At 36.2% G+C, this 13,203-nt stretch overlaps 1 protein-coding gene across 1 annotated transcript in view; it reads right to left on the bottom strand.

Annotated features, from left to right (window-relative positions):
* KIF20B (kinesin family member 20B) overlaps positions 1-11,951 on the bottom strand; it is a gene marked incomplete at its 3' end in the record, with an annotated part of 29,998 nt that extends 18,047 nt beyond the window's left edge. Inside the window, 10 exon segments of the mRNA XM_009584151.1 lie at positions 486-648; positions 2,486-2,632; positions 3,124-3,195; positions 3,654-3,765; positions 5,225-5,401; positions 8,169-8,444; positions 10,660-10,798; positions 10,987-11,103; positions 11,219-11,305; positions 11,796-11,951. Of these exon segments, the coding sequence (XP_009582446.1) occupies positions 486-648; positions 2,486-2,632; positions 3,124-3,195; positions 3,654-3,765; positions 5,225-5,401; positions 8,169-8,444; positions 10,660-10,798; positions 10,987-11,103; positions 11,219-11,305; positions 11,796-11,951 (1,446 nt within the window).
* Between the last annotated feature and the right edge of the window lie 1,252 nt (positions 11,952-13,203).

The following is a 13,203-nucleotide window of genomic DNA, read 5'->3' as shown; positions in this document are numbered from 1 at the left end:
CACCTTCCCACTGAAGCCTCTATGGACTTAAAGGCAACCTTTCAAACTCTCTTTGGTGCTCAACCTATTTTAGCAATATTTCAGGTGAGCAATATTCCAAATTAAGATAGCAATAGTTTATGGGGCAGCTAGAATTGCTCCTAGGTGAGAGCATGTTATGAATACAGAAGAAAAATTTACCTAGATCTCAGGGAATTTCTTCCAAATATAGCAAGTGTCTTGTTAGGCCGGACATTTTATAGGAATTATGGATTTTCAGTAGGACATGCTCCCACACTCCAAAGAAAAAAAGAAAAAGTCCCAACAAAGCTTTTTGAAAAGCTTTACAATGAAATAAAGCCTGACTAGGAGTAATTAGAAAATACAATTGCAACATGAGACAGAAAAATCCAGTAACTAAATTCATATTCTCAGAAGTGAGAGAACCTGCTTTTTAAATGCAAATCAAAAGTACTGATCAACAAGATAAAATACAACACACTTACTTTTTGTGCAATGGCTGAGAACTTTAGCACATTGAGTGTTTCATCATATGCTGAAGCACATTGGCTTATGTTTACTATCATGTATACCTTCCCCTTTCCACTGAAGAATCCTTGAAGGAAATGAGTTAACTTACTTTCCCGAAAGGGTATGTGCTGCTGCAACCTTTGAAGACAAAAGAACAGATGACCAGAAGTTTAATAATTTCCAGACAGTGTAAGAGCTATCCAGCTTGAAGACATAAAAATTTATAAAAGCAGTAGTCTTTAAATCAATTAAAATTGTTTTGGACTAGATACAGCTGTTTGTGGAGAGATTGCGTGGCTGTTGTGACTGCTGCTTTAGCCATTATCTCAGATAGGCTATAGCAATACAATCAATGGGAGCACTTAAACCAAAAACGTGTTCAACATTTAGTCTAGGGTAGGTCACATGGCCTCATGCTACATCAAACTATGCCCCACCTCTCTCTTTTCCTTTCCACATTCATGAAAAGGACATATCTAGTTCTAGGCATGCAGTATCCAACATTATCAGAGATCTCTCTCACTCAGTATGAAGTGAGAGAGAATGGACAATAGCAAGTACCTAGGCAAGAAAATGAATATACCAAACACATGGAGATGCTTTTCAGAATTTTTTCCCTAATCCCCCAGCAGTTTGCCACTTCCTAAATCAGAAGTTGTGCCCTTGAATTTAACAGCTGGTGATGTAGTTTTTGACGCTTGTAGGAAATTTTATGAGAATTCCTAAAACACAACTAAACGCACACTTGCCACTGAATAGGGTGCCTGCATTTTGGACACAACGACTATTCAGTTATATGAATAGTGCTACAGAACTCAGCAAGATAGTGACATTCCTGCCAGAATACATATACAGCTCATAAGCAGCTTTGCTGCAGGACAGATAAACAAGAATCATTTTAAGAAAGTTACTGCTTCCTATTCAACTTGCAATGGGCATCTATTAACACTTCAAGAGATTATGCTTCAGAACATTTCTTCTATATCATTAAAATTCCAAGTTATTAGGATCAGAAAAAGACATTCTGAATATATTAACCGCCCTCTAAGCAGCTGCTAGTTTTAATGCATCCTTCCTATCTGGAAAGAACAGGAAGATAAGAAAGACCGTAAATTCACAAAACGTAGGGTTAATCAGGAACACACGCTAGCAAAGCTTTTTCATCTTAAGGTGTGACAGACTTCGAATAGGCTTTCAGGAACAGTGTTATGGGGTAAGTGAATTTGGCAAAGCACATCTGGGCATATCAATCAGCAGACGGAGAGTTCATTTAACTTCTGGGACAGAAATAGATCTTCAAATGAGAACCTGTGGAGAAAGCAGTTCCTGGACAGTTACATCCAGCTATGACTATATATTGTATAGTTTTTTAGACAGCTAACTTTTTGAGTTGTTGTACTCTTATTTAGATCCCCAAGCTAGGGCATAAATAGCAGGAAGGCTTTCTTTGGTCTGCATATGATTAGCTAGATCAGGAGGAGAGAAAGTTATGTCAAGATTTAGACAAAACAGACAAATTTTGTCAAAGAGTGCACAGCTATGACAGCACAGCAATATCCTGCTGATGAAAAGTGTTACACTAGAAGTACATAGAAAATTGAGTTAGTTCACAAAGGAGTAAGAAAAGGCTGAAAATTTGTCTCTTACTATGACACTAGTGAAAAAGGGGTTTTAACCTTATTCCAAAGTTTGTTTGATAAGCCAAGCTCAGAAAAAGAAAGTTAAATTGCTAAATCTATGACAGCGTGTTTAAAGGATGTTAGAATTTGAATTATTTAATTAAAGAGCGAAACAAGGCAAGTTTAAAGACAACTTTGGTAGATCAACAAGACCTCACAGTATAGACCTTACGAGTCTATACATCTTTTCTACCAAAAACTTAGTGTTGGCATTGCATATTTTAAACAATAGCTTTTAAACATTGTGGGCAACACCTAAAAACCACAACCAGTTTGCAATTCGTAAAAGGACTTACTTTGACTGTTGACAGTTCTTGAGTGCATTAATACACTTGCCTAGAATCAGGAGAGAGGTGTTTATATTTCCACTCTCTTTCAATCTGTCACCTTCATTGCGGGTCTTGGTACATCTTTCTGAACCAGCAAGATCACACATTGACAATCTGAAAGCAGATAAGGAAAGTTAATTTTATTTACCTTAGAACAAGCACAAATTATTCACTTTTAAAAAAATGATCACTTTTCTTAGAAGAAGAATTTCTTGATCTTCATCTGCATGAACACTTCCATCCTTTTCAACATTGCTTCCCCAATCAAATTTCATACTACCTCCTGTCAAACCCTTTCCCAACACGCTTCCTATTTTTCTCCCCCATCCTCTCCCTTCTGAGGACTTACATGAGTTCAGGAGTCTAGCAGGCTATCAGAACCTTGTGCTGCACAGAGGGGACAAGATATACAACAGCATTGCAACCTGATGGCTTGAGGTAGGGGGCCAAGTATTGTATGAGTGTAGGAAGTGAGGGAAACCACCATACATGCATAAGGCTCTACCAGGGAACACTGGGTGCATAGGGCAGTACCAGTACACCAACATGGAGGATAACTGACAACTTGATCACAAAAGAAGAGGGGGACTCTGTTCTAAACTTACTCATTGACTCGGGTCACTCGTGGTGCTCCTGAATCTTCAATTTTTAGTACCTTAACTGTGAATATGCTGTGACTAAAAGGAGAAGTTTAAGTCAGCAGAGAAGTGATAAAGTAGACCAATACCTTCAAAATGTTTTTAGCGTCCACAACGTCTGTCAAAAACGTCATTGAATCTGTCAACATACCTAAGCATATACTCCATCAGATACAAACTTCTAAAGAGAGATTTATGTAGCACTTATTTTGCTTTTTCCTCAGACATTTAGATGAAATAAAGCTAAGTGCTCTTCCTTGAAGGAGAGTATTTGATAAAACACTGTTAGCTTTTGCACATGTTCATCTTACTAAAGGATTGAATCCTTTTGGCTTGAAGCATTGGGTCACATACTGCTAAAGGACGCCAAAATTGAAACCTAGGTATCTAGGCCTCGTTAAAGCCTCTTCCCCTCCTAAAAGCCACAAGCCATATTTTAGTTTCTCCTTCCTCCCACACATCATTCTATGCCCAATGTTATTTAAAATGTTTCTCACCTTCTGCTGGAGCAAGTATTTAGTTTTGTGCTTGCAATACTCTGGTGTTTCAACCCCAGTTTTAGAAGTCTAAAAGCTTCTTTAGAATCAGAAATCTGAACCCACTGCAGATCTTTAGGAAGAACAAAGATGATAATCTTGTAAATATCATTATCAAAAAGAAAGAAGGGATTAAGGGATAATGTATGCACACCAAGAATAATACGTTTGAGACATGCAAACATTTTGCTAAGCCTTTCAGACAAATTATATGACAAATAAGATCAAGATTCCTCCTTCCATGGGAAAGGAAGGACAAGTATATCACATCATTTCATCCTATTGGCACACTACAATACATTCCATACAAATTAAGTGAGCAGCCTTAGCCTAAGCACTGAAAAGCCAAAAGGTAGAATCTAATAAGAGTATGAAAGCCCTATGTGTTCATATTCATCAAGGCAGAATTCCACCTGGACAGCTTCTCTCTTTTAGCCTACAATTTGGGGGAGAAGGTGAAGTCATCTGGATATCTTTCAGGGCCATCAACTTAACTGAAAAAGATCAGTGAATAATTTTGTCTGCAATATGATGACTGTATGTCATCTTGGTTTGTGCTAGAGTAAACACCTACAACCCTACTAATAGAACTTATAATACAAACATTATGGCCCCTGTTAAACTAGAGGTCACCAAAATTGTACTAGCAAAAATACCAGCTGTGTCCAAGAAAAACAAGAAAATCATTAACTGGTTTTCCTCAATAACATCAGGAACAGCCTTACACTTCCAAGCTTTATAAAAACAACATTATTCTGAAGCATAGCTCAAAGCAGACTATTTCCTACTTCACACATTTTCTAATCTTTGAAGAAATGAAGGAGTTGGGTTTATTGTCCATTTCAGCTTTTTGAATCTATGGCTTGGCATATGAAAGATAACAGCAGCAGGCAAACACCTACAAAAAAGCCTTTAACCTAGATTGGTGTCTTGATTGTCCAAAGAACCTGTAACAAATCAAACAGGTTTCAAACCCTATTTTTTCCACAGCCAGAAACATTGAACTGTTATTTTGAATTCTGTTAACTCCCCACCCCCCACAACCCAAGACAAATTACATTACAGGTTTGATTAAACTGGAGTACTGTAAAATGTAATTTATAGTCAGACTGAACTTTCTCACATATTCTCTGAAGTCTGTGTCTCTACAGAAAACACTAAAAAAAAAAAACTGTTGAGCCAATTATAACTACAGCTAAGAACTTTTGGAGTCTTTTTTTAAGAAAATGGTTAAAAACCAAACCACTAACAAATTTGTCAATTTTCAATATTTCACCCATTTCAAAGAAATATCAAGGCAGTGGAGTCAACGCAGGCTTTTAAGAATTACAGTCAAAAGTAAAGAGAAAAAACTATTAAAGGTACAGATACTTCTATGTATGTAGATTGTTGCCTTTCATACTCAAGGTAGACATTTCTAGTGCCACAGTGAACGCAGTTTAGGAGTTTTCTAATCTAGAAAGAAACATTATTACAGGAAGACTGACTTTTGCAAATCGCCAAATGTGTAATTTGTAATGTATCCTAATCACCTTTTACATAAGAACATCCCTTGATGTCTTGAGCAAGGCGTAATGTTTTTCTTTTCTTGTCATTTGATATAGGAATCAGTAGATCATAAAAACATTCATTGTATATCTCGAAAAATGAAACCCAAACAGAAAACTTCATGTAATTTTTCACAGTTGTTCTAGATTGTTCCGGGTCTTCTAAGAGTTCTTCTAAATCTGCCAAGTACAAAATATTACAAGTCAATATAGGCCTAGTAAAGTGAGTTTCATTTAAAAAATTAATAAGTGAAAATTGATATTACAGCAGCCTTCTAAAACACACTTACCCCAGACAAAAAACCATTGAAGTCTTCCCCCCCTTTCTTAAGTATCTGGATGTCACATACTTACCCTACCTATCTGCAAGAGACATCTACTCTACCACTTCCTTTTCCACTTGCAAATTCTATCAAACACGTACCACTTAGAATTATTCAAGTCTCTTCAATGTCTTTAAAAGACAGAGAATTAAACTGACAAGTACACTTCATTCTGACTTTTTAAAGCAAACCTAATGTTTAGGTAGCTTTTAAATGCTAGGATTAGGTTTATCTAATTACATACAGGTACTCTAAAAGCCTGTCAGGATACCACTAGGGCCCATAGCATAAGTAGTACTACTTTTCCTTGCTATAGTTTCATCTCATTTAATGCCCATCCAGGTATTCTTCTAACCATTTTATCCTTGTTTTTTCTGCCCAGACAACTTGCTCACTATCCAATTCACAGGCATATAAAAATACCGAGTAGTCATTTTATTATTAACATAGGCCAGAAGTCAGTTATTGACCTTAAGCTTCTTTGCCAGCTTTAATTGCAATTCTTTAATATAAAACATACCCTTAGAATCAATTGGTGCTTTGTTGTTAGTGCTATTTTGATGGTCTACCTACAAGAGAGAACAGAGACTTTAAGATATATTGTTGACAGTACATCACCAGTACACCACCAGTTACTTCTGTGACAGCTCTATGGTCCTACTAGATAGGAATACAGTGTAGTTGCAATAAGCCAATACACAGATCCTGGCTACACATCATGCCTGGTTCAATGCACTTGTACAGTCCTATTGATAGGGTTGTTCTTACCTTAACACTCACTCCCAACACTTCTCTTGCATCAGGCCTTACTACAGTATATAGCATTTCATCTTGATGAACCAGAAGAAAACTAGCTACAGAAAAATAGAGAGGTGGGAGCCCACACAGAAACAGGGTGATTTAACAGGATTGTTTGCGGGATACCGGTTGCAGTTTACACATTACTCTTAGCCTGGTGAATCTAGAGAGTCTTGAAATTTTTTGTTATTGGTATTTTGCTAATTCAGGATTCCATATCTTACAGCTTACAAGGTCAATCCTCAGAAACAGAGGTAAATGTAGAACACTCGTTCACTTAAGAAATTAAGTGAGCAACTTATTGCTTCATGATACAGGCTGTAAAAACCTTTCACAGTTGAAATAAAGTCTAGGCTTTAGAAAGAGAAGGGAAGTTTTCTTCTGCTGAGCTCTTTAAAAAAAAGATAAAACAAATCCCTACAGCTAGAGCTTCTGAGGTTAATATACATACACTCCATTCCCAGTCTTAATTTTGTTTGGCTGTTTTTTTCAGGCACAGAACTGCAAAGAAGTGCAACTCATCTATCAAAACCACGATGCTTAAGAGAAGAAACATGGATTAAAAAACAGGTGTGGTTTGGATTGTTTTTGGTTTTTGGTGTTTTTTGTTTGGGGTTTTTTTGGTTTTGGTTTTTTGTTTGTTTGTTTTACATGTTTTGTCAAGAGTATATTTCATATAAAGCTGGGATTCCATAAAGTGATTCCTGAAACCATTGAATATTTATGTAATCAAAACTTTCAGGTTTAAACTTTACACATATAAAACACCCACCCAAACCTCTCTCTGTTGAAGCAGCTGCAAACTTTGCCACCACATTTATAAGCTTAAGTATAGTTCTTATAACCACAGTTTTGGAAACTAGAGGGAGCATATATGTGTATTCAGACACACATACGTGACTGTTCTTTCTGATGTCCTGAAAAGACTGCTAGAGCTAGATTTAACATATGCCTGTGCTTTTGAAATGAAGTCTTGAAGAATTTTGCTGCCACCTGCCTTCCACACCAGAGAAGTCCAGTTTGGAGAAGTCCAGTTAACTAACCCATGGACAAAAATCAAGGTTAACAGTTGTATTCCATCCCACAATGGCCAGAACACCCCATTATAACCTAGCGTACCACTAGGGAGATGCTTAATTATTTTCATTAAAATTTTTTTTAAAAAATCACAATAATCCCTTTTAGTTCCAATTCCTAGCATATGCTCAGGGTTTTTTTATATTATTCCATTCATTTCAGAATGAAAAGCACCAAGAAAAAGGTATGTTTATACAAAATACAAATCCCCCATAACTGTAATTGGACTAAACAGCTTCAGAATTCCAGGCAACTCATAAAATTGAAGTGTATTTCTGGACTGCTCAACAGTGATCTCTAAGAATAGTCCAGCAGAAACCCATTTTAATTCAAATCTTTGGAAGTCCACTGGCTCTATAGCTCTTCTGTTTCAAAAAAGGTTTTGCTTCCTTTGAGGATATTTGCCAAACTGGAAGAGGGGAACAACCTCAAAATCATTAATTTATTTCAAGTATCCTGAAAGACAGTAAATTGTTTAAAGGATCAGACCTACTAGCATCCCTACAGATGGAAAGACCATTTGTATTCAGTCTTTATTCAGCACCAGTAACCCCAGAGGATAAATTATCAGGTGCCCAAGCTATACACAAAAAGCTTAGAGTTTAGATCCTATCAAGTGTTTAGCCACAAGACAGAAATCCACAGAACAGGGTTCATCAGCTCTATTGCTCACTTTACTGCTAATCTGAATAGCTGGCTGACAGTAAATAGACACATTCATGCTTGAATACAGATAGCCTCTTCCCATTGAGAAATGAACAGGGTAACTAAGCTATCTAAAGATGTGTGTACTCATCAGTATAGAAAGAAGTGCTCCTCTACCTCTTTTGTTAGGCGAAGTATTGAATTTTTAATAGCAGTTTCTTCTCTCACTTGGTCTTTAGTCAGCTTTATATAATCTCTACACCGATGGGGTTTGAGATCCATTGCTGTGTATAGCTTTCCTTGAATACTTTTAAACAGCATATCCATAGTCCTTGGCAGAATACCAACATCATCTTCTGTCCCTGTAAGCAACATACAAAAGAAAGATCTAGTTATTACCGTGAACAAGGTATACAGATAAATGAAGACAGAAAGATAAGCAATTCGAATCTCAAGGCATACATGAGGAATTTGGAGGCCACTTACAGCATGAAGCAGTGGTTTTTTGTATTCTCAAGGTCACAGAAGTGTCATTAGTATGTTTTGAAAGGTATTTGGCTTTCAGCAACAGCTCATGCTCTACCCCTTAGACAGCAAGGGGCATAACATAAAACAAAAAAACTGCTGGGGTATTCTGCATAAGCTTAGCCTTAAGGAAAAAAAAAAATCTAAACAGACATTTAATAGAGATTTGCAGTTTTTCAATCACATTTCATAGGCTGCTTTCACACTCTCTCTCTCAAGGAAGTAATCTTGAAATACAACTGATGACTGATCTCTCAGCTGCAGTCCTGTACTAATTCCACAGATTCTAAAAAAAAGTTATAGAAGCCTTGTGAAGACTCACTCCTTTCCCTGTCCCAGACCCTTTTCTCAGAGCATACTACTTTTGCACCTGAAAGGCAAAAAGGAGTCAAATAAAAGCCTCAGTGCATGCTTGATCTTTCTAAAGCCAGATGCAAGTTTAAAAAAGGTTCACTTAACATTGATTTCTAAACCAGAGAGAAGGGGAGGGAGGGGAGAGTAGAAGAGAAACTACTGTTCTGTCTCAGACTCTGATAGCATCATCTTCCAGCCTCTGATAATTTTTCCTACTCCTAAGACAGATGGGCTTTTATCAGTTACAGCACTAGCTGTGTTGCCTAAGTCAGAACCTTGGCACTCAAACATCAAGCTAGTAACCAAATACCATATTAAGTTGAAGTACTGTTGCATTATGTTTGTTTCTCCTCACCTCCTCTCTTCTCTAATCATTTTTTATTTATTGTAGTGCCACATGTAATTCAACTTAACGTGAACAAAGTAACAGTCACTGGCAAACAATGAACAGTCCTAAAAAACTGCTTCCTCCTTCACTTAAGTCCTTTGCCATTGACAGAATACAGGCTGCCATGTAGTGCCAAAGTGGAAAGGCTATATTGACAATACTGGGAATAACAGAAGAGGAAATCATGGCACCCAGTAGGCAACATTCTGCCCTGTCAATTCTTACCACAAGTTGATAGTTAAGTCCTAAAAATATACTACCATAAAAAAGTCTCCAGAGTCTGAGAAGATGTGAATCAAAAAGTTCTTGAAAAACCACACTACACAATATACCCCAAACTAGTCAAGCACAGAGGACCGTACATGTTAGGAATTTTGGTTTTTGTTATTTATCTATTATTTATTAGGACAGGAAAGAGCATCCCATTATTGCCTCCGATTAATGATAACTGAAAGTACTAGCAGTAGTCTTCAGTTATAATCCACCTAACAGAAGATCACTTAGAAGACAATGTCACTTCAATAAAGATTAATTTTATATGGCACAAAATTCATTGTCCTTATACTACTTCTGTGTATAAAATAAGTAGTATAGCATCTAGAACTGCCATTTCATTATAGGAGAAATTGTTTCCATGTGAATCAAATCACCTCATTTGTTAAAATGCTTTGAAAAATAATTAAAGAATGACATCTTCTGACCAGAAAGGATATTGAGCTTTAACAGTACAGAAATAGTGCATCAGGAGGCGAGTTCTCCTAGGATATTACTCATAAGCTCAGAAACTTGAGACAAGACAGAAATACTTGGAAGTAATCAAACATGTTTCAAAACATTTATTCTCTGCCTGTAATTGAAACAGACTCAAATACTATTCCTTATTTGAAGACAGTGCATATAAGATGCATATGATCTTTATAATAATAATAAAAAAATAACAAAGTGCTAGTCTGGTTTAGAGTGACATACACACTTTTCATATCCTGATATACAAAAAGATGTATTTTCCCAACTCCCCCTCCTCCCTGACATTCTAGATAGTTGGAGGGGAAAAAAAGTCACACACACCTGGTTGAAATTATTATAGCTTTACAAAGCAATATCACTATATGTTTGTGGAAACTCTAGCAGTGACTGTTGTTATGGAAGGAGACTTTCAAAGGCTATTCATTAACATTCAAGAGAAGCCGATGTACAGGGCCTACAGTTTAAATAAAGGAAAAAGTTAAGGTATTTCTGCTAGAAGTAATCCTCACTTTAAAAAGAAAAAAAAGGAAGTTCATTCAAGGAGAACACATTTCTACTTATACCTTGGAATGTGTAGGTCTTCCCAGCATTTGTAACGCCATATGTAAAAATAAGACGATTATATCCGTCTAAGAAATCTTGCACTGGTTGCTTCATGGTACCTTCAAAGAATTCTTCTTGAGTTGTTTCAGGTCCAAACACCTGAGCATTATCAAGAAACATCTTTATTTTGTTTAGATCAATCAGTAGAGACTTTTAAAGAATCTTTTAAATTCTATGTTTATAATCTTAAAGACTATTGACAGTTAAAAAAATCTAGTTTGTTTGGTATTAAGTTAAATAACTTTTTGCAGGAATGAATTAAAAACTTTTAAAGACAATTCATTTACTCGTGAAAAAGTGAACTTCTGTATCATCTGTCCAGCAGTTTTTTCACTTAGTCGACTCAAAGAGTTTTTGGGGGGTTTCAGTATGATGCTTGTTGAGTCTTCAAGTGAAATGCAGTCCTATTAAAAGGAAGCACAAGCAATGCAGGCATGAAAAATGTATAAAGAGCTCAGCTTACAGGAAAAAAAAAATCCCACACATTTAAAGTATTTTTAAACTAAATAAGTGTCACACCTGCAATTCATTTTCTCTTTCCAACGATGTAAATGGCCTAATACGCAGGCAAACTTGTATGTGTCCCTTAGACTCCAAACTGCTTCTCTTAAGTTAAAAAAAAAAAATTAAGTTAGAAATTTGACTAGATTCTTTGTTTGACAGCTAGCATGTTAAGGCAGTTTTATTTTCATCAGGCTATTTTGAACAGACTTATTTGATGACATGGGAAGCAAAAGTAATTCACTACATCAGTTTTTACAAGTACTTAGGCCTCTGCAGACATTCGCTGTAATAACTTAGAGTTAATAATCTTGTAGCACGTATACATACACACTACATTCAGGCCAACTAGAGATCAAGAATGAAACCCACAAAAACATTCTATTAGCCTCATTCACAGAAGACTGATGCACCCAAGGTATCAATGCAGTACCACACAACTTAGTCTAATCGTATGTACCTCCTTCAAATTAAAAAACATACTGAAGATGCTTTTAATCTTCTCTATAAAATTCTGATTATTCTTATTGATGAAAGGACTAAGTTTATTTAAAAAAAAAAATTCCAAACAATGCAAACATTAAAGCTTTCTTACCTGGCTTGTGTCTGAGCTTGAAGAAACCAAAGAAAATTCAGCAGATAGATCTGCTTTTATATCTTCCACATTTACTGGTCCTGCTCTTTGAGATGGCTCAACACTAGCAATGTAGGATGGTCTGAAAAATTTCTCATTATCCAAAGTTGGTTCCATCCTGCAAGATAAAATAAAACTATTTTTTGCTCTCCGACCACATAATGTAGAGCTTCAAAAGTCCCTTAGAAGACAAGTCAATTTGAGACTGATAGCTGCAATTTCTTTAAGAAGAAAGCTTTCTTCATCCTATTCTTAATTTACATAGCAAGTTTCTGATAGCTGGGGAGAGGGTCTGCAGAGGGGTTTGCAACATGATGAAACAAGAAGAGCCGTTATTCTTTCAATGAAAAGCAACTGTTTACCAGTGAAAAGCCTTACACATATGCCACAAGCTTGCTAGAAACCATGTCTGACAAGGAAGATATAATTTTAGAAAAAACAATCATATTTTTTCACACCCACTTCCCCATCATCCCATTATAGTGTCCATTTAGAATAAAAACTCATTGCAGGAGTAACCCAAACTTCATGGTTACCTCTGCAGGAGCTGATAATAGTTGGTATTATAAAGATAACACAATGTAGCTTAATACAAGAGAGTTCAGCAACATTCTAAAGACTAATAGGTAATTTTAACTATTAAGGGGACACTGGAAAATTAGAAGACCTCATGCCAGAGTAAAAGTTAAAGTATTGCTTCTCAGTAATTTTTTTCAGTCATTTTATAGATCAGTAATTCATTTCTTAATCCATAATTTAATAATTTTTGTGCATCTCAGAATTTGGGCAGTGAAAATTTGCTATAGAAAATGAAAGTAAATTGATTCAGTGTTGATAGTAGACAGGTAAATTTCAAAATAACCTTTGAAAAGTGCATTTCATTTAATTTAGTATATTTTGTCTGCACTTTACTCTCCTATTGCTTTTTCCTGTGATATTACAGACTTTGCAGCTTCTGTTACAGATTAAGTTTAAAATAATTTATTGGGCAATTACTCATAGACTATGGCAGCAAGTGTTCTAGCAATTAGACACCTACCACATGGCCTCTTACAGTTTTGAAGCTTTGGACACAACGATTCAACAGTCTTCTAATACTACATTCCTGTGTCTATGCTACAGCAATGCATATATGTTGTCTCTCTAAATACTAATGGAGAACACACGGTGTTCATTAAAACGATGGACAGACCTCAACATAAAACCTGGATCGTGTCAGCACTTCAGTGTCAAAACACTGTTGTGGTTTAATCTGGCAGGCAGCCAAACACCACGCAGCCACCCGCTCACTCCCTGACCCCGCAGTGGGATGGGGGGGAGAATCAGGAGGAGAAAAAAAAAAAATTCGTTGATTGAGATAAAGACAGTT

Source organism: Fulmarus glacialis, unplaced genomic scaffold (genome assembly GCF_000690835.1).
Source record: "Fulmarus glacialis isolate BGI_N327 unplaced genomic scaffold, ASM69083v1 Scaffold14198, whole genome shotgun sequence".
Classification (NCBI taxonomy): domain Eukaryota; kingdom Metazoa; phylum Chordata; class Aves; order Procellariiformes; family Procellariidae; genus Fulmarus; species Fulmarus glacialis.
Note: the sequence above shows the minus strand (reverse complement) of the source record. Positions and strands in the feature narration are given on the sequence as shown.